The 21,597-nt window shown below is 31.6% G+C and overlaps 1 protein-coding gene across 4 annotated transcripts; it reads right to left on the minus strand.

Moving 5' to 3' along the window:
* Positions 1 to 653: 653 nt before the first annotated feature.
* LOC113846105 (lysine-specific histone demethylase 1 homolog 3) lies at positions 654 to 12,816 on the minus strand. Of its 4 annotated transcripts, none has more exons than XR_003501631.1 (10): positions 12,685 to 12,816; positions 10,456 to 12,522; positions 8,210 to 8,351; positions 5,702 to 7,972; positions 5,457 to 5,550; positions 4,593 to 5,086; positions 2,558 to 3,274; positions 2,318 to 2,392; positions 1,037 to 2,028; positions 654 to 932 (listed from the first exon to the last, which is right to left on the minus strand). XR_003501631.1 is itself a non-coding variant. In XM_027474010.1 (10 exons), exons 2-10 carry the CDS (start codon positions 12,405 to 12,407, stop codon positions 1,963 to 1,965), a joined length of 5,688 nt encoding a protein of 1,895 aa, XP_027329811.1. In that variant the 5' UTR covers positions 12,408 to 12,522; positions 12,685 to 12,816; the 3' UTR covers positions 1,076 to 1,962. The 4 variants fall into 4 exon arrangements, 3 of the variants coding, with proteins under 3 accessions (XP_027329810.1, XP_027329811.1, XP_027329809.1); XM_027474010.1 differs by lacking the exon at positions 654 to 932 and having other exon boundaries at positions 1,076 to 2,028; positions 4,593 to 4,787; positions 4,911 to 5,086; XM_027474009.1 differs by having other exon boundaries at positions 657 to 2,028.
* Positions 12,817 to 21,597: the final 8,781 nt, after the last annotated feature.

Below are 21,597 nucleotides of genomic sequence, written 5' to 3' on the forward strand. Positions count from 1 at the left end.
AAAATAAATATTGAGAATATGTTATTCTAATAAATATTTATAAATATTTTGTTAATTATATATAATAAAATAAGTTTTATTATTTTAATTATGTTTACATTTTTATTAGAATTTATTTTACATATTTAAGATAATAAATAATATTTTTGTTTTTCTTATTATATTATTTAATATAATTTTGATTTTTTGAAAATGATATTAATATATATTATGAAATTATATTTTTGGTTATTTAATATTATATTTTAAAAAAAAATAAAAATTACAATAATAATTTTTTAAGTTCGATTTCGACGTAGTTTGAATTTTTTAAGTTAGTAATCTACCAAATCATAAATGAATTGCAACACGGTTGAGATTCATGTTGGATAGTTGAACAAAACAGAGTTACGAAGCATAGTAATAGCAACCGACGCGTTTGATATATTGCGTTATGCACAAAGATCAATACTGAGAGGGTAATATTTTCAACCTTGGGCAACTCCAAATATATTACATGATATCACTTAATACTCTATTTCTATTTTTATATTGGAGAGAGAGAGAGGGAGGAGGTGGGAAGGCATTTACCAAATATCAACCTCTATCGAATGAGAATATAAAGCATCATCAAACTCTGCAACATAAAGCCGAAACCGTTATAACAAGATGATACAAGAAAACAAATGAATTGAATATTACAATCTTGAAGCCGTAGCATATCAAAAAATATAACTTTGTAAGCATCACAGAAATTGTCAACAACCAATATTTACAGTATGTGCAACCAATATGAAGAGAAATTCATAAGCTTGAAGATTGAGTGGAACATAAAAACTGCCTGCAATGCCAAGACAAAATGTACTCACCCCTAGATACACCCAGTGGAATTTAATTTCCCTGGCAGCGATATTTTCTAATCCAATATTTCATATTGCTGGCATGAAGACAGTCTGCAGCAGAAACAAAAAGCAATTGAATCATAACAAGGCCATCCGGCTCAACACCAAGTGGGGTATTGTTAGAAAGGTCATAAAATTAAGAAAACAGAAAGCACCTGAAAATTGGCTGTGAAGGCAAGAGTTGCAAAAATCTTTATCGGCCTAGCAACCATAGAAAGAGGTGTAAGCAATAATTAGCAAAGGAGAATGGGAGAATGGCCAACACAGAACACTGACCAACGGATTATACTCAACAATTCAAAAGACTTTGGCTGTTGGGCATCCCATGGCGCAATCCTTTGAAGCATAATTATATCTAAATAGAAGGGCTCATTTGCCAAGAATGCGACGTTTCTATTTAATTATAAGTACACACTTCGAAGCTGACTCAACTATAGATAGACAGAGTGCTCAGACGGGGTGCAACACAGAACACACAAGGGAATGGAAGGAGAAAATGCTTGGAGTAACCAAGTATCTTACAAAAGCTGGCATTAATTCTTTCCCCATTTTGGAGAATGAAAAACAAAAAAGTTAGTAAATGATGTTAAATAAGAAAAATGTTTCTAGGACATTGAAAATGGATATGTATGTTTGTCATCACTAGAACAATCCTAAGCTGTACAAATAGAAGAAATTGATAAAGTCATTTAATGTCTTGCCCTTCAGAAACCCCTTTAATAAAAATGGGGCCTATGTTTTCAATCCTCGGAGGTATGAACCTCAATGAAAGACGATATATTAACCGATAGATGAATGCAACCTGCTGTCACCTTCAAACCTGCCAATTTACTGGTAATCCACCAGTAGTATTTAGTATTCTGTCCAAGGCTGCTAGGACAAGGAATTTCCAGAGTCCACTTGATTTGAATCGATCAAGTTTTATTAGTCTTTTTAATTGCACCTCTAGATCATTTACACAGGTAGATTGAAGTGCTCATACAAGACATGCCCATTGCCACCAAAACTGTGAGAACTTAAGTAGGAAGAACCAAACTTTGGCCACCCTTACAACAAAGTACAGGCCATTCCATCCAACGCATCAAGATTTCACATCAGGCTTTGTTGCCATGTGTCTCTCAATCAATATATCAACAAAGGATCGAATCTGCATGACAGGCATCCAACTAAAGCTAGTGAGAAAAAATATATAGTTAAAAAAAAATGCCAGAAGCACGTTAAAGACTTCAATAGCTCAACAATCATAAAAAGAGAAAATACAAAATAAATAATCGATTTATTTTGCAGCTAATCCCACCCCCCCCACTGGCATCCATGCAGTAAATCAAATCATGTCAACATGAGTAACATGAATAACATTCTGGAGGAATGTATTTTGCAGGAGATGTGCCACAGGTTAAGTGATCGACCTATGATATGGAAAATAACAAAATTACCTTATTCTTTCGCTTGAAATCTAGAAATTCATGAACAGTCATGGCTTTTTCTGCATCTGTAGCTTGCTCCATGACCTGAAACTTATACCCAGAAAGTTAAGAAATGGAAGAAGCCCTTATTTCACTTAAGTGATGTTCTAGATTAGTTATTCCCTGTAACCTCCTACCTACCAAATCTCAGTAACACTTTCAACTTAGCAAATAGAAAACAAGAAAAACAAGGTGAAGGATAAAGATTACCTTTGTTGCACTTTTCTTCATTATAGCTTTGTATCCATCCTTGTCTAGTTTCCTTGCCTTATAAAGGGGCATAAGTAGTGAAGCAACATAGTCCACAACTGCCTGTTTAATATGATCTGCTCCTCGGGAATGGCTTTTTAAGGCCTCTTTATTTACAGTAACATGCGAAACAGAGCTCTCATTTGCAATACCTTCACGTTTCCAGCTGGGTAATTTTGAACAGGCATTTGAATCCTCCTCATCCTTCAAATGAATGGTTGGATTAGAAAAATAAGAATCAGCTGCAGCTGCTTGTGATTGCCATCTCTCTATGGCATGATAGTCTTTTATTGCAACACCACCAGCCGTGTCAATCCAAGCTTTTGTATATATACTGCTGTCCCCAGCAACACTTTCTCCTGAGTGCTCTCTGAAATTCAAATGGCTGGCAATCTCATTTGAATGACTCTTCTGTGAAAGATTATCAACTGGCATTCTGGAATTATCAAGGTTAACACAAGCAGCTGAGAAATCAACTGACCAGTCCCTAACTCTGCAATTCCTAGAATCAATCTCAGAAATACAATCTTGCCTTCCAAAAACACCACCAGTCCATTTTTTTCTACTATCACACTCATCATTTTGTGAATACTGCTCACGTCTAGCAAATTTGTGGAATGAGGGTATCTTTGGAAGCTGTAAGAGTGTATTGCACCTGGCTTCTGCAGACGCATATGCCTACAAAGACCAAGAACCACTGAATCTTTCAACAAACATGGAAACCAAAAAGGGAAAGAAAGCATAGAATCTATCGAGGTAGTAAAATACTATTTGGATATTTTGCGTCACTAAAGCACTTGCCAAGAAAATGAACATTTCAAGCGAAAATACATTCCCAGAAAATGATAATGTCTCTATTAGTTAATGTCCTGGGAAGATCCACACTTTCCTACAATCCCACCGCCCTAGAAAAACAAGGGGGCAGATGAATACAAACAAAATGCTTATAGATTTGTAAAAAACACATTCAAGTTCAACAGCTGAATTCTGCTAAAAAAAGAAAAAACTAGTTTACTGATTACAGCATACAAGAGCATGGGCTGCCCAATATAAAGATGACACAGATGGAATGGTGAAAGCAATATTTAGAAAACAAAGCCAATGGTCCTTTGGCCAAATCTGAGAAGTATGCACACTAGCAGCCCAACACAGTGACATGGAAAATCTGAAAACAAGGAAACCACACAGTATAGATAAATATAACCCTCCTGGGCAAGCTCTTGCATTTGAAATTTTTTTGATGTCAGACAAGATTAAAAATTATATAAATTCATATGTAACAATACACAAGCATGTGAAAATTTAATAAGCATATTAAACACAACTAAATTATGTCTAGTGAATCAATGCTCAACACATGTTCAGTACCATCAAACATGTCAAATAATAAAAATTTAAAAAATTTGTCCCAAAAAGAACTTTATAGAGGTATTGAAGTCTCACATGTATGCCACATCAAGTGTTTAACACAAGTTGCAAATGAAATATGGTCCCTCTCTTGAAGGTTTTGTACTTCATTTACCCAGATTTATGGTGAAAACAATGTGACAATAGACAAACCAGGAAGGAACCACAAGAACATTAAAGATCTTAAAAGCTAAATGCACTTCAGTTTAGTGTTAAATGCATTAAATGAAAAGTTCCCAAACTTCAAAAAGCTATTATATTTTTATAGAATATACAAATAATATACAGCCTTACTATGGTAAATTTGACCATAGGCTATTTCACATGTAATTATTTAAAAGCCAATATTGAATATAACTTGTAAAAGGAAGAGCACTTAAAGAAATGAGGAAAAAGATTTGCAACCTTTGTTTGAGTCAAAGTCAAGCCAAGAAAACTGCACCTAAAATTTCACCATATTATGAAATATAGCGCAAAATGATATAAGGGATAATAATCAGACAATTCAGCTTGTGACTATCAACTGATCTTCAGAAACACCAACCAATAAATTCATGACATTAAAGCTAAAGTTTCAAGGTAAGCAAACCTCAGCAGCAGCAAGAGCTTTAGCACGGGCAGCTTCTGCAGCAGCTATAGCAGCCTGTTCTTCCTCAGATATAGCATGGTGGTTATCTTCCTTCTCAGTAACTACTATGTCTATCGAATCTCTGGACCTGGAAGAACTGACCTCATGCCTTGAGTCATATGTTGCTTGTTGTCTTCCTTGTTTGTTGTGCAATTTCTTCACATGTGCAGTGGAAGGTGAATTGCTTCCAGCAGATGCAGGATTCAGCAAGCCTCCTTTATTCTCAATGGCAGTATGATGTGTGCTCAGAGGTGGCTTTCCCAAGGCTGAATCTTTAACAGATTTTCTCTTTGATAAATCTATTAAAGTTGTTTGTCTTGAAAATTTTAATCCACCATTAGAAGCCTTTTCCTTGCGGAAAACTTCAAGCCATACATTGACCAACTGGCTTGCTATAGCACGGATATCACGGCTAGTATGTACACAAACTTTTTCCTTGACTGTTTTCCCCATTCCTACACCCAACAACAATAATAAATAATCAAGGGAAACCGTAGACTTATTTCCTCATGACTCTGTCTCAGCAGAATAATCTACAGGAGCATAAATATATCTTCTACTTGACAATTCATACATGATATGAATCGAAAATCATAAGAAAGAGATAAACTGTATTTGACATTATTCTAAAAGTATATCTTATATACAATGGTACTGGAAATATTTATTCTTATCTCACCCAAACCAGGTAACATCCAGTTAACCAGCTATTTCTACCTTAAATATTTAGATAAGATACAGCACCCAAATAAAAAAACATAAATTCACACATTTGTATGTGTATTGTAAATTCCAGCAATCAAACAATAAATAATAAATAGCCACCTGATAAGCGTACAGCAAGTAAATCGGTTGAAACACGCACAAGAAGACGCAAGCAATGCCTCAAGAGTTGGGTACCATCCTTCCCCATTGAGTCCTACGTTGAGATATGAACTATGAAGGACATAATCTAAGAAATTCTATAACTGCAAGATTAAGATGCTTATCTTTCTAATAGTAAAAGTGGATGTACTATAAAAAAAAAGACATAGAAAAACTTGGAAATAATGCATCAAGTGATATAATACCAGTATCCATGAATTGAGAATGGTTAGCCCCTCTTTACTTCCAGCAAAAGACTTCAAGCTTCCAACAGGAAGAGTTAGCAATTGTTTGGCCACGTGCAAGCGCCCAGCAGTGCTTTTTGCATTGAAGAACATTTCCCTTAACAAAGCTTCCCTAGTAAAAATTTGAGCGCCATCTAAAGAGTTCTTGTACATTATGTTAGAAAGCTCTACTGCATCAAGTCTCTTTATTATATCCCTAACTTCATCCCTTTCTGTGTCTAGCTGTCCCCGTGCAGCTTCCAAAGCCTCCACCTCAGCAATATGATCATTTCCAGTGTTCAATATGTCAATAATGCGAACAGCCTCCCGTAGTCCACTCATCATTGCACCACCAACAGTATCAGGGTGCTCTTTGCAGGTTGCTTCACCAGCAAAAAACAAGCAGCTATCAACCGGTTTCCCTAATATATCATAGTCTTCTCCCGATGCTCCAACAGCAACGTAAGAGTAAGCACCATAGCTAAAAGGATCCCTGCCCCAATCAGTCACAACATATGCAACAGGATCAGGAACTGAAGCCTCCCCAAAAAGTTTACGAAGAACCTTCAATGCATGGTTGACATGATCAGAAGAACTTAAACTTTGACCATCTATAGCTGCCCTACCAACCACTAATGCTATAAGGACAGGAGCCCCAACTGTTTTCCTGACATTCCAGAACATAAAGCAGTGACCTCTTTTTCTTCTCTCCTCAGCCGTTGCCCCAAAGTAGTCCACAGCATCATCCCAAAACACACTAGGAAACTCCAAAACCACTTTGTTGAGAACTCCAAAACCAAGACGTTGAACAGAAGAACATTTCCACTGTGGCAAAGGTGGGGAGAATTGTATAGTTTCAGCCTTCAAACAGCCAAGTGGAACAGTAATTAGGACAGCATCTCCAAAGAACTCATTCCCATTCGATGTAGAAACTTTGACTTTGTTACTCTGGCCAGGTTCCTTAATACCATATGACACATTTGTTACGACATGGTCCAAGTGAATAGTGAGTCCTTCTCCCAGAGACTCAACAACATTGCTGTAACCCCCTTTGATCATACAATGAGCTCCCCCAAACCCTCCATACACATCATCTTGATTCCAGTAGGGAAGAGAAACTTCCTTAAGCAAAGCAGCACAACCATATTCTAAATGAGCAAAGTGCCAATCCATAACCCTCCTCTCTTGAGGACTCAAGATCTCCTCATCTAATTTTTGTTCCATGGTACTGTCCTTTTTGGAATTGGATGGACTATTGGCAGAAATTTTTTGTTCAGTTTCTTCACTGCTTTCAGAGCGTGCCATGCGGCGAATCTTCAGGGCATATTCTAAACCATCTTCAAGAGACATTCTCATTGCTTGTTCACCTTTCTGAGCCATAACCAATACCATATCATCAAGAAGACTATTGTATTCAGCTTCCAACACTTCATCCATATCGGCAGGGACTTTTTCTCCTGTCACTATGTCATAAAGAGGGCAGTCACTGTTTAACACTGTCAACTCAAGGCCCAACTGAGCACAAACCAATGAGGAAGGATCTGGTCTTCTCTCAGTGGCCACATCAGCCTCAACACCAGTTATAATGCTAGCACCAAGATCCACAGGGACAGAAAGAGATGAACAATCAGTAAATACACGACCTCCTATCCTACTCCTAGCTTCAAGTACAGTTACAGGAAATCCCTGACGCTGCAAGTGACGAGCAGCAGTTAGCCCAGCAGGGCCTGCTCCAATAACAATTACTCTCTTTCTAGGCTCTAAATCAGACTGCAGATGATCAGCTATCTGATCACACAAGGCAGATTTAATACAGGTAGATTCATTGTTTCTCTCTGTCGCTACCAGAGAAGTCAATCTGCAATCAGGAAACTTGGAAGAAGGAACAGAACTGTCAACCTTGACAGGGATGGCTCCATCCTGAATGCCATCATTTTCCTGGTAAGCATATTTTTTACTTTCCTCCTGCTGTGTCATGTTTGCTAAATCCATTATTGCTTCGTTAACATGCCCCATGCCTTCTGTAGCTTCAGTAGCAAGCTCATCATAATCCTTAGATAGACCATTGTTAATCTCATTGGAAGGATCTGACATTTTAGTCTGGCCAACGATAAAGGAAACTCCATCTTCAGAATCAGCCATGGAAGCAGCAGAACTTTCTGCAAAACCTTTTTCTTTAACCAGTTTATAACAATGCCTTGCTCCACTTTCAACATTTTCCTTCTGAGAGGCAATTCCAACATTTATATAACCCTGCCAAAATGATCTCATAACTTAAAGTTCCAATTTTACCAGCAAATAAACACTGATATACTGTTTATTTTATTTGCCAAGAAAATTAATTAAAACTCAGTAAGCCTATGTTTCATAACAGATTATTTCTTTAAAATAAGCTGAATTGACACACTAAATATGCATCCATATATTTAGTGAAAAAAGATAAGGAAATGAATTGAAAACAGATGGCTATATCCTAATGAATAAACTTACATATTGATCAAGAAATGCATAGACATCCCTCATCAGAGAAGTACGAGGACTTTCATCCTCAGAATGAGTATCACTAACTCCGCATTCAGCAAGAGGCAAAATACGCGTGACATCTCTGCTCCAAAGACTTAAAATCTGATTTCTGCAATGCATTAAAATAAACGAGGCAAAACTTATTACAATAGGCTTCCTAGTTTTAAAGAGGTTTAACAAAGTGATGTAGAACAATCAAGAATACTCCTCTAGGCAAGATATTTCCTTGATAAACCTAGGACTCTTCTACGACAAAGCATTCCTCCAAATCAAATATCATATACTACTTGAATTAAGAAAACTCAATATCAAATAATAATAGATGTCTCAAAAGCAAACACTGAAGAACTATTTAAAGACCAACATTTCCCAAAGACCCTAAAAAGTTATTCCTGTTCTAAGCTTGAGTAAGATAATCCAAAACAGAATAAAATCCCTAAATAACAATAAATAATCACAATACAAATTTTTAATCCTGAAATTAAAAGCTGTATATAAAATACTGAAATGAAAGTATAGTATACAGCATATCCCAGTTTAAGTAATAAGTAACATAGCACCTATGAAGCTGCTGCCATAGTTATAGAAATTGTACTGTTCGAATAGTGAAACATGAGTCAATATGATTCATATCTCGAATGATATGAATCAAGTTGTGAATTAGAACGTGGCTTGAATTGCCTGAATCATGTGATTCCAATAAAAAATGGCACCAGAAACGATGACCCAAGGCAGATTCAGTCCTTTGTCGGTTTTATAAAACAGAAGTTGTGAAGGCACCATTTTATTCTATGTTTTGGAATTAACATATATTAATTATAGTCAGTGAGTGATTGGATGCCTAGGTGGTTTCATTTTCAATTTCGATATACTGAAAATATCATAATTTTTCTTTCTATTTAAACTGTTCAAAGACAGTCATTCTCCCAAATTTCAAAATTGAGCACTTATGATTTTCCATTTCAAACTTCAATATTCATTTTCCGTTTTGATATACTGACTTATGATTTTGTTTTATATTCCTATATTGAGCACTATACATTTAATAAATTATTTATGACAATATTTAAAGTCATTTTTATCGAGATTTTGAATGTTACGAATCAATAGATTAACAATTCAAGATTCGAAAAATTAGCCTCAACGATTCACAATTTGAATAGTGATTCAATGACTTGGCTTATGCTATATGCTCATATTGAAGGTTCTAAGACCACCGTTTTACAGATTTTTGAAAGAGAATCTGAAGCATATAAAGGGAATAAAAAAAAAAAAAAAAACTAAATCCCATCACCAAAAGAAGTCAGGAGATAGCAGCTTATCAAGAAAAACGAATGACGATGATATTGTGATGTTGCATAACAAGTAAAATGTTAAGCAAAATTACAGCCAACTTCTGAATAAAACAAGTTACAGTAGTTAAGGGTAGCAGACTGTGTATGACGGTAGATGTATCCACGATTGACAGTCCTGTCAGCAAAACATTTTTAAATATAGAAGGGGAAAAAAGTGATGAAGTCTACTTAATTTTGTCTATGAAAAGCTACTGTGAAAAAAAATTTTAAGCAGATAGAAGAGGATAGGGATGGTGATGTCATGACCTATAAGAAATAAAATCACTGTGCAGAGGAAAGGAAAACACAGCAACGTAATATACAATTAATCATCCATTTCCATATGAAAAAAAGGAGATAAATTCAGTCCAAATTGTTTATAGGGTGTAGGCATCATAAAGTTTTCCAGTTCCAAGCAAAAACAGGAGGAAGGCCCTTGCCCAGAACAATAAAACACAAACATCAAATTCAGAACCAGAGCATGGCCAAAGAGAAAGAAAATTAAACCAACAAAAAGGCATCTAACCAAATGTATGTGTTATTGTGTTTATCTTTCCCTTTATTTTCTTTTCCAATGACCACTAACAAGTTGCTCATCTGCACAATTAACAAGTGAATCTAAAACCAGAAACATACAGCAAGACTTCAATATCCTAATTTTCATGGTTAAGCAAGTAAAACAACGTAATGAATGCATTCAATCACCAGTCACAAAGGATAAAAAACAGTTCTCTATATTAGAAGCACAAGACACAAAACACCCAAAATATTGAAGAAATAAAACTCAGCATTGCAAAGGGAAAACTGCAACCTTTTAGAACACTTGGAAAAAAAGCACAATTGAAGAAAATGTAAAGGCCTGTTTTAAAGCTTAAATACCTGCAATCCAAATATTCTTTGAGACCACCTTTACGCTTCAGAATCTCCTTAAATTTTATTTTCTCAATTGGACCAGCTTTATGGGCTTTCAGCCCAGCTGATACTGCTACAACTGCAACATTTTCAGGGTCTTCAACAGTATTCAAAGAGGACTCATTCTTCATTCTAGTTCTAAGAGTGCGATCACCATCTACAACCTGACTTTCATTTAGAGCTTGATCATTTATTAAAATCTCCCAATCAGCATCCCCCTCATATGTCATGTCTCCATGTTTACGCATTTTGGCCTTTCGCACTGCCCGTGGAGTGCCTGATATCTTAGCTTCGTTGTCAGCATAATCAGATAAAGAGGCATGGTATTCTGCATAGTTCCCATTTTCATCTGGAATTGAAGATTGAAGAGAGGATCCATCAGATTGAATTGGATCTAACACCAAGCTGCATTTCAGAATTGATGCAGTAGAGTCTTTTGGAATATTGCAGGCCTCTAGAGGTTTATCAAGGCGATTTGAATGTGCAGCTAATTCAGATTCATTGGCTTCATTAGACACCATAGAAGATAAACTACCACTTACAGTTACATAATTTCTTTTAGGTGAAAAACCTAAAACAAAATCTTGCACTTCAGCCTTTGTATCTAAACTATTATAATTGCAGAAATTTCTACCAGAAACAAACTCAGTTTCTGATTTTCCACCTCCATCTACTTCCACATCGCATCCAGAGAACTTTAGAGCTCCATTTCTTGAGGATTCCTGGAAAACTTTTCCATAAACCATATTATTATTCTCATTCAATATATTTTCAGTTGATTCAATCAAGGGCTCAGTGTGACCAGAAGTTAAGATATTTTCGTTCCCCATAGAAGTAGAAACATCACAATCTGAAGCACCATTACACACTTGTGCTAGTTCATCAGTCAATCTATTTTCAAACTCTCCAACTGCAGCAAACCCACTTACCCCTTCCCCCATTTTTGAGAGAGAGGCAGTATCAATTATTTCATCATGTGATACGGAAGAACACTTATTTAAACCATCACCAAGAACTCTTTCTTGAAACACAACATTTTGGTCAGAAGCACAACAAATATCTTCAACTTGTACACAAGCCAATTGCTGCCTATCTCTATTGCAGACATTGATCAAGTGAGAGGGATCACCTAAAGGTCCTTCTGGAGTGCTCAAATCACAATTGGCTTTGTTTGTTTCCTCTTGAGAACAGTCATCACCACACTTTTGATTATCCATAACACATACCAAAGAAAGTGGACACGGGTCAGAAGCTTGAGGCAAAGCATCAGTGGTCATGACATTCCCCATTACCAATTTCGAGAAAGAAGCAGATCTAGATCCACTTTCAACCACAGAATCCGCAGCTTCCACAAAACTTTCAGAGCCAGGGCTCAACCCACTATCCACATTCTGAATCACCTTTCTCTGCTTTGAACCCAAAGAGGCGCGAGATTTCCTAGCCGAATTAGATTGTGACTTATGGAAAATCGCAGACAAGGAATCTTCCATATGCTGATCAGAAGAGTGGTGCATCTGCATGTCATCAGCAGGCAAAAAGGCCACACCTTTCTCATCCTTTGAGGTACTCCTAGATCCCAAAGCAACCAAATCTTCATCAGACACAGCATGAGCCTCAACCTGAAGAGGAACATGCAAAGAACTAATTGTTCCAGTTGCTTTGGTGGCCCCAGATCCCTGATCTCTCTTTGGACCCTTCAACCTCTTCCTAAAACTAGCCAAGGTATCATCCATACCTCCCAAATCCTCCTTTTCCCTAACAGCATCACCACAAGACCCCTCTAATACCAAACTAGCCTTCTTCTTAGACCTCTTTAGCTTCAAAATAGACCCAAGGGGCTCGTCATCGTCGGAGTCAAACCCAATTTCCCTCTTGGATCGCTTCTTTTTGGTCCCAGACCTCATATCCTCACCGTCCATTTTGCAGCCCTAGGTTTTCAACACAGATTTTGGAATGATTCCTTTAAGCCGTCGATTCCCACTTCTCCATCACCAGATTAATAACCCTCGCGCTTCAATGCAAATAATCGAAATCCTAATCGAAGAACCACAAACAGTATTGTATCACAGGGAGTGAGGAATACAAAGTTGAAGCAAAAAACGATAGAAAAACCTACACACACACTTTTGAAGAGAAAACACATATTGAGAGAAAGGTAAATGTACGCAATAGATACAAAGATAGGGGATTACACACCTTCGTTCAGCGGTGGCGTTCTCTCTTGAATCTCTTGTTCTACGGAGGGGGAGAGAGAGAGAGAGTGAAGTGCGCACGGTAACGAGTAACGGCTTCTTACGGCAAGGGAAACGTTCGCTCATTAACCTGAACGACTGAGGAAGGAGAATAATAAAAATGGGAAAAATAGTGGTTCATAAACTATATTTCTTTTATATTTTATATTATGTCAATGTAAATTTCTAAAATTTATTTTTTTATTAATAATAAACTAACAATTTTTACGTTTATTTAAATATATATTAAATATTTAAATAATAAATTTTTATTAAAAATTATAAGATATAATGAAATATAATATATCAATAATACTAAATATCATAATTTTTAATAAAAATGTTAATTTTATATTACATATTATTAACTACACGTTAAAAAAATTTAATGTAATACACTTTATTAAAAAAATTTAATTATAAAAAATATAAGTTACAGTTAATATTATTTGTGTGATATCAAAATAAAATATTTTATATTTTTGTTATATCAACTCTTTTAATAATCATGGCGGTATAACTTGCTTACTTATTTATTTATTATTTTTTATCTAATTAAAATTTTATAATGGTTATACATTAATTTTCAAATAAATATTTTATGTTCAAAATAATAATTTTGTCAGTAGATATATATTTAAAAAATTAAAATGTTAAAAAAAAGTTTTATAGGTCTTCGACTATATATCCTAATCTAAGCTCCTAGGTAATTTTATATTTTTAATGTTTCACTTAAAGTTAAGTTAAAAAATATATCAGTCATAAATGCCTAGTCATGCCAAAGTTTAAATAAAATGTGACATAAACTTATTTCTAATCAAATTTACATATTATTAAAATATGTTTTATATTTTGATGTTTTTAAATTTGTTGAGTATATATATATATATATATATATATATATATTTATATAAATGAAATCTATAGTAAAATTTAAGCCGAAAATACCAATCACAATAATTTTAATAAATAATATGAGAATAAATTGTATATTTAACATTCAATTTGAGAATATTAACTCAAATAAATAAATTCAATTTACTAATATTAACTTCTATTATACTATCAAGTTATATTAATTTATTAAAAATTTTAAACTTTTATTTGTATTAAAATTTTCACCTAATGTGTCTTAAAATAATTTTTTAACTTAAAAATTTAAATAAATAATTGTTAAGTATAATTTTTCTTACATAAAATAAAAAAAATGTATGAATATAAAAATTTTTATTCAATACAAAATTGTATATTATATATATATATATATATATATATATGTGTGTGTGTGTGTGTGTGTGTGTGAAACAAATTTTCTCACACTAGTCTAATTCTAAAAGCTTTTATACTTGATTTAAGTCTTTCATTTAGCTTATATCTAATGGTCAATAAAGTAATAAATTATAACATGTTATATATAAGTTAAATAAAAGGCTCAAATCGAGTATAAAAATTTTTAGACTTACAATAATATAAGAAGATCATTCTAATATATATATATATATATATATATATATATATATATAAAATTAAAAATGACATTTAATCAACTAAGAATTAGTAAAAATTAACCAAATTAAATAAAGTTTACACTATAATACTCCATGTGAAGATAAAGTTGAGAAAAAGAAATTGAGTAAATTCATTTCAGTTATAAAATTATAAAGTATAGAAATTATCACAAGTTTAGTAAAGAAGTAGCCAGTGGGTAGGTAGAATTAACTACCACAAGTCTAATAAAGTCATTAGCAATCTTTTCTTGAGTGAAATGGCAATAAATTTTTTATATGTTTGGACAATTAGAAGTTAGATATTTAATTTATTAGTTATCATATAAAATTGAGATAAACTATATATTCATATTAACTTTCCAAAGAATATATGCAACTAAGTTAATTCACTACCAACTCTAGCAAGAACTTGATATTTAGTCTTTAAAAAATATCAATATACAACATTATACTTTAAAATTTTTCAAGAAATAAGTGAATTTCATATGAAAACATGATATCCTAAAGTGGATATACGAAAGCTAATACAATTTTCCTTGATCAACATCTACTTATGCTTTGATGTTCAAGGTGCAATATGATGAGAACAAAATGTCTTGGCCAATGGAACCTTTAGGAAACAGTAAATAATGGATGGCATATAAATAAGTTGTTCAAGGTTGAAACATGTATTGGCTAAGTTTGTTGACCACGTAGCCTATGACATGTCTAGATATGACAATTTAATATTGAGATTCATAAACGTTAGTTTGAAGTCAGTAAATGTTGTATCATCTAACAAACTTAAAGTATACTTTCTCCATGACAAATAGATGTCTTTCAACAAATGACCCAACTTTAGACCCAAGAAATATCATAAATCTCTAATTACTTTTAATTTAAACAATGATTGTAATTTCTATTTGACTTGATCAATAAGCACAATAATGAGATCTACAACTATAATATTATCAACATATACCAAGATGGGTCATAAAGGAATAATTTGATGATGTAGTAGACAAATAATAATCACATTTGGATTAAGATACATGTTTAAATATATAAATGAATTTGTTTAATTTGCACACAAATTACTCCCTGAATGTGAAAGCTCAAAGCCGCATCCATGTATACCTCTTCAAAGAGCTTATTATTAAGAAATGTATTATTAATATCTAGTTGACACTAGTAATCTTGTCTTTGACCTATTTACATAACCATCAACTTTAGTTTTGACCTTATTAATACATTGACATCCCATTGAATGTTTCTTTTTTAGAAAAGTGACAATTATCCAAGTATTGTTAGCCTCAATTACATCAAGTTCCTTTTTAATTGTTAGCGTCCATTCAGTAAATTTGATTATTTATGATAGAATTATGACTCATATTTATAAGAGATCTAACGAAAGAGAAAAGTTGTTTCATAAAACATAACATTTTAATAGAGAAAGAGAAAAGGGGAATTTTTTGTTATCAAATTATACAACCTATATCCTTCTATACATTCAAATATCTAACAAAAATAGTGGGTATTGTTGTTTCTTCAAATTTATGTTTGTAAGAAGGTAATATAAAGACAAAAGCCAAGCAACTAAACACTTTGAATTGCATGTAATTAAGATCAAATCAAAATACTAAATTGTAAGGGAATTGAATATATAAATTTGTAATTAAGGTTATGTTGATTATATAATGACAATTTTGACACTCTTCCAAAAAGATAGAGGAATTGAAGGACCTTGCTACATTCAAGAGGTATTAATGTTTTATTTCAATCATGGTATTAGATTAGGCCTCTTTGAATAGTTGTATTGATTGTAAAGTGCCTTTGGATGCTAAGAATTCATGAACAGTTAATTCCTTAGGATTGCTAGTGTAAAACTATTAGATAGCCTTTTAAAATCAAGTCTAAACCCTAAACAAGTGTTTGATGAATCCAACAAATTAGAACTTATTATGCATCAAGTAAATTTACGTGAATCATCAGTGAAGTTAAAAAAAAAACAATATTTTCTATCATAAGTTGGTTTGGAATATCCCTATATATCATAACATACTAAGTTAAACATGCAACATAAAATTTATTGTAAATAGTAAAAGGCAATCTTATTTGTTTTGAAAAAGAACACATAATATTGTTAGAAAAAATAATTAATTACAAAGATAAAAAAATTTGTAAGTAAATATATGTTAGTATGAGTTGAAGACCAAAATTTCTTAATTAAAAGCAATGACTTTTTAGATTGTAACAACTTGACATTTAGTAACATACTACGTCAATTATTTGATATAAGTTATGAATTATTATACTATTATTATAAATAGTAGACAATATTCATATATTTTGTGTGACAAATAATAATTTTTTTTTTTGTTAATTTTATTTTTCAACTTCTACCAATGGAATATCAAGAACTTGAGTTTGACCTTGAAAGTTGAAAGAACTATCGTAAGAATTAAGTGAAACACCTTAAAAGTTGAGAAATGACAAATAATGGGTTAAGTATATTTCAATTGTCATGTCTCACTAAAGAAAATTATAATAATTGATGTTAATACATAAAGGTCTTATTAAGGTATGGAAAATTATCAAGAAATGTTATATTAAATCTCAAGATTAGATTATTTTGTCACAAAATGAGAAAAAAAACTTTAATGAAATAAGAAAAGAAAGATCAATAATGACTTATCTTAATCCAACAAGTTCTTGTTGATCCAAAAGTTGTCATTCAAAAGTTAATGTCTTTCCATGCTCAAATTTGAGGTATGCTCTTTTTTTTTTTTTTTTGTTATTTTCAATTACCTAAATATAGAAGTTAAAGGTTGATTTATTGTTATCAATTTTTGTTCATAAATGTTATTTTTAGTTGAATTTGCCTAAGACATTAGAATTTTCTAGCTAAAAATTAGTGTAAAATACCAAGATATTAGATTTTACTATGTTAGAAAGTTAAATCATGTATCAAAGCGTTAGATATTGTAATAACATCATCAAATTATGTTAGAATTTGTACTTTTCTACATGAGTGAGAATGTACATGAAGTTTGAATCATAACCACCCTATTTTGTATTGCTTTATTCTCCATATTTTCATAATAATCACGTATTTTTATGCATAATCTCATTTGTTCTACATTTCATCTTAACTTTTAATTTAGTTCTATATTCTTTCTTCTTCTTTTTATTATTATTTTTCTAGTAATCTAAATCTCATTTTGATATTTTCATTCAATACTATTTTTCATTGTAAGATATATTTTTCTTACACATTTTGATATAAAAACTCAAAATATATTGTTTAGTTTGCTTTTTGTTAAGTTTTATATTAATTTTCAAGCTTAATAGCAATTCTCATAAGAATAATACATTTTATACTCTTTTAAAACAATTGATAAATTTGTTACATTTCTCACTACAAATTAAGAATAGCATCACATCACCTCTGAAGAAGTTTAAAAGATTTTAAAAACTAACCTTCAAGGGATTCATAAGCTCAAAAATGTATATTTACAAACTCTCGAAAATAGTTTAAATCTTTGTATATGAAAAAATATAAGTCTATTTCATATTTTGGTAATACGGTAATGGTTGATATAAACAAAATGAAACGATGTGAAGAAAAGATGGAAGATGTTTGCGTAGTAGAGATCATGTGCTCCTTAACTACAAAATTTAACTATGTTGTATATGTTATTAAAGAGTCAAAAGATTTAAACGTGGTGTTTGTGAACCAGTTAATAGGTCCGCTACAAGCTTATAAAAAGAAATTTAAGTGAAGGCAAAAAGAACCTTTAGAGCAAGTGCTTAAAACCAAAGTCTTTTTGATAGAAAATGAAGAGAAAAAATCAAAGAGGAAGAAGACGTGGATGTTGAAAAGGATGTGGTTACGGTAGACGAAGAAGAGAAGCTTGAGATTAAGGCTATGCAGGATCTGACCAAACCGCCTCGACCAATACAAAATTGAAGAATCCACCCAAGCAAAACGGATTTGAACGAGTTTTTGATAAGTAAAATGAATTTTATAGGTTGAAATGGTTAAAGATGGTTTGTGACAAATTTAAAATTGTGGGACCATTCGGAACCAGCCACTGACTGAAGCATGTGCGTATGTGTATGTGTTAAATTTGGGCTCAGACTCGACTCCAGAAACTAGGTTTTAGTTGAGAGATGACCTTTCCCTCTTTTCTTGACATATGTGAGTGAATGTTATTTTTGAATAATTATATATGATAAGAAAAACAAGTTGCATATGTGGATACTACCAAAATATAATTTGTAGATGTTATTTTTGGATAATTTGGTTATTATAATGGATATGGCTATTACTCTATATTTCATTATTAGGTGTATTTTAAATTGGATTTTTTTGGCATATGTGAGTGAATGCTACCAGAATTTTTGTGAATGTTATTATTGAATAATTTAGTTATATATATTAGATAAGTACGACTAATGTTCCATATTTCATTAATTGATTTTTTTTTTTGTAGTTTGCTATTAGCCTACTATTGTCAAAAGTGATTAACAGTTTAATTTTATTGTATTAAAACATGTTAATAATTCATATTTTGGACTATTTTTTATCTTAATTTAGATTTTGGCATGCAATGAATTTTTTCTACTACAATTTTTATTCTCAATTTCATTTTTTCGGTTAGGTAAAAAAACTATATGAAATGATAATTTAAAATCAACCCAATATAATTATGTTTTTTTTATCTTAAAAGAATTTGTTATAAATTTTTTTTCAACAAAATAAGTTTTTGTTCCCAAATTTTAACAAGGCCCAATATAGGGGTTAAGTGAAAGAAACAATTTTTTGGTAACAATAAATTTTATTGAATTTTTTTGTAAGGCCCAACCAAGCTAACTAACTGATTTATTGGACTACCTGATAGGCCCTAAATCCAAATTATTAAAAAAAATTAGACGAAATTGGGCCTCTTTTATCTTATCTAGTTAGCATTAGTTAGTTAGTTTGGGGCCCAAATCCACCCATAACTGACCGTTGATCACTCCTACTTGAGATAATTTTGACAATAATGAACATAGTCATCAATCCATTAGAGGTCATGAAAAAGGAAGAGATATATTTTGTGGGACAAATGAAAAGAAATATGATACATCTAATAAATGTTTCAATTATCATAAATATGATCAATACTCTCGAGAGTGTAGAACAAATGTTAAAGAGAATGTCAATCTTATTTGAGGAACTTAATAAAGAAGAGAATGATGTCAAATGCTTATGGTATTATGACACTGGAACAAGTAATCATATTTGTGGTTACAAAAAAAAGCTTCTGAAGCATGATAAGAATGTGAAGAAAAAAAGTTCTTTAAAAATTCCTTCAAGGTGCAAATTTAAGGAAAATGCATTATTTTAATGTCTTTAAAAGATGTTACACAAACTAATTATGGATATTTATTATATATCTTAACTAAAAAGTAATATTCTAAGTTTAAAATAACTTGCTAAAAGGTAATGTGAAATTCTTATGAAAGATTATTATTTGTAACTTTAAAAAAACAATATCCTAATTTGATTGTCAAGATGTTTATGCTAAAAAATAAAATGTTGATTTTAAACATTAAGACCATTAAAACAAATTGCTGAAAGGCTAACATTAAAATTGAATCATGATATTAGCATATGAGATTTGAACAATTAAACTTTAATACACTCAAGACTTTAGGAAATGAGAAGATGATGAGAAATATCCATTTCATTAACTACATCAATCAATGGTGTGAAACATGTTTTATTAGTAAATGTGCAAGAAGTTTTCCTAATTAGAAAAAAAAAACATCTTCAACTTGTTCATACTAACAAATATTATCCAATTGATTCTGCCTCTTTTGATAAAAATAAATATTTTTATCTTTATTAATGATTTTTGTAGTAAGACAAATTTATTTTCTAAAGAAAAAAATTAAAACATTCTTATAACTTTTAAAAATTTTAAAGCTCTTATAGAAAAATAGAATGGTTATATAATCAAAGCTCTAAGATTGGATAAAGAAAGCAAATTTACATCAAAAGATTTTAATTCTTTTGTTAAAAGCATGAAATTTGTTATCTTTTAATCGTTCCTAAAACTCTAACAAAATGAAGTAGCAAACAACAAAAAAATAGAATTATTCTTAATTTAACAGTATATTTGTTAAAAGTATGCACAATAAATTATGGGCAAAGTTGTTATTTATATAATTTATTTGCCCAATCACTCTCATATAAAGAATGTCAAATATCAAATACTACAAGAAGCATGGAATGAAGAAAAACTCAGAGTTGATCATCTTAGTGTCTTTGGGGGAGCATTGCACATGTACTTGGCTAAGGAAGATACAAGTTTGAAGATACAAATTATACAACTCAGGCAATGATAAAATAATGACTTAAGATATTGAATTTGATGCAGAACAAGCTTAGAATTTGAAAAAGGAAAAAAACACATGAACTTTTTCATACTTTGAAGAAAATCAAGAAGGAAAAAAGTACCAAACAAGTTTTCTACTCCACCTCTTTCATTATGATGACATTGAAATGATAAATAATTTGTTTTGTTTATTTGATTAAGAGTGAATCTTTGAATTTTCATAAAGCAATGAAGTACTAAAAGTGAAAAAAAGACATGAACAAAGAAATTAAAGCCATTAAGAAAAAATGACACTTGAAAATTATCAAATCTTCTAGAGGGTCATGAAGCAATTAAAATAAAATGAGTATTCAAAAATAAAAGAAATATCAATAGAGAGATAAAAAGATACAAAGTAAAACCCATTGATAAATACTATAGACAACAACATAGAGTTTATTATAATAAAGTATTTGCACTGATTGCTCATATGGAAACAATTCATTTTTTTGTTTCTTTGGCAACTCAAATAAAATAAATTTTTTTTTACTCAATGTCAAATTGACACTTTTGAATGGTTGTCTCAAAGATATCTATATTAAACAACTAATAAGTATGTAGTCAATAGACAAAAAGAAAAGGTCTTAAAGTTGAAAAACATGTTGTATGGTTTAAAACACCACCAAGTATATGAAATAACCACATTAATAACTACTTTCAAGACAGTGAATTTTTTCTTGTCAATATAAGTAGACCTTTTTTTGTTAAAAATTTTGATATTTTGTTTGTTTACTTTTATGTAGATGACTTTATCTTTATTAGTAATAATCTAATTTTATTTGAAGATATGAAGAAAGTCATGTCTTGTTTGATATGACAAATATGACACTTAGGTCCTACTACTTGAGATTAGAGATGAAACAAATGGAGAATGATATTGTTGTCTCGTAAGATAAATATGAAAAATAATTATTAAAAATATTTAAACATTTGAAATTTAATCTTCTAAGCACACTTATGGATAAT

The sequence above is a fragment of the Abrus precatorius genome, unplaced genomic scaffold, assembly GCF_003935025.1.
Source record: "Abrus precatorius isolate BTA unplaced genomic scaffold, Abrus_2018 Scaffold8, whole genome shotgun sequence".
Classification (NCBI taxonomy): Eukaryota; Viridiplantae; Streptophyta; class Magnoliopsida; order Fabales; family Fabaceae; genus Abrus; species Abrus precatorius.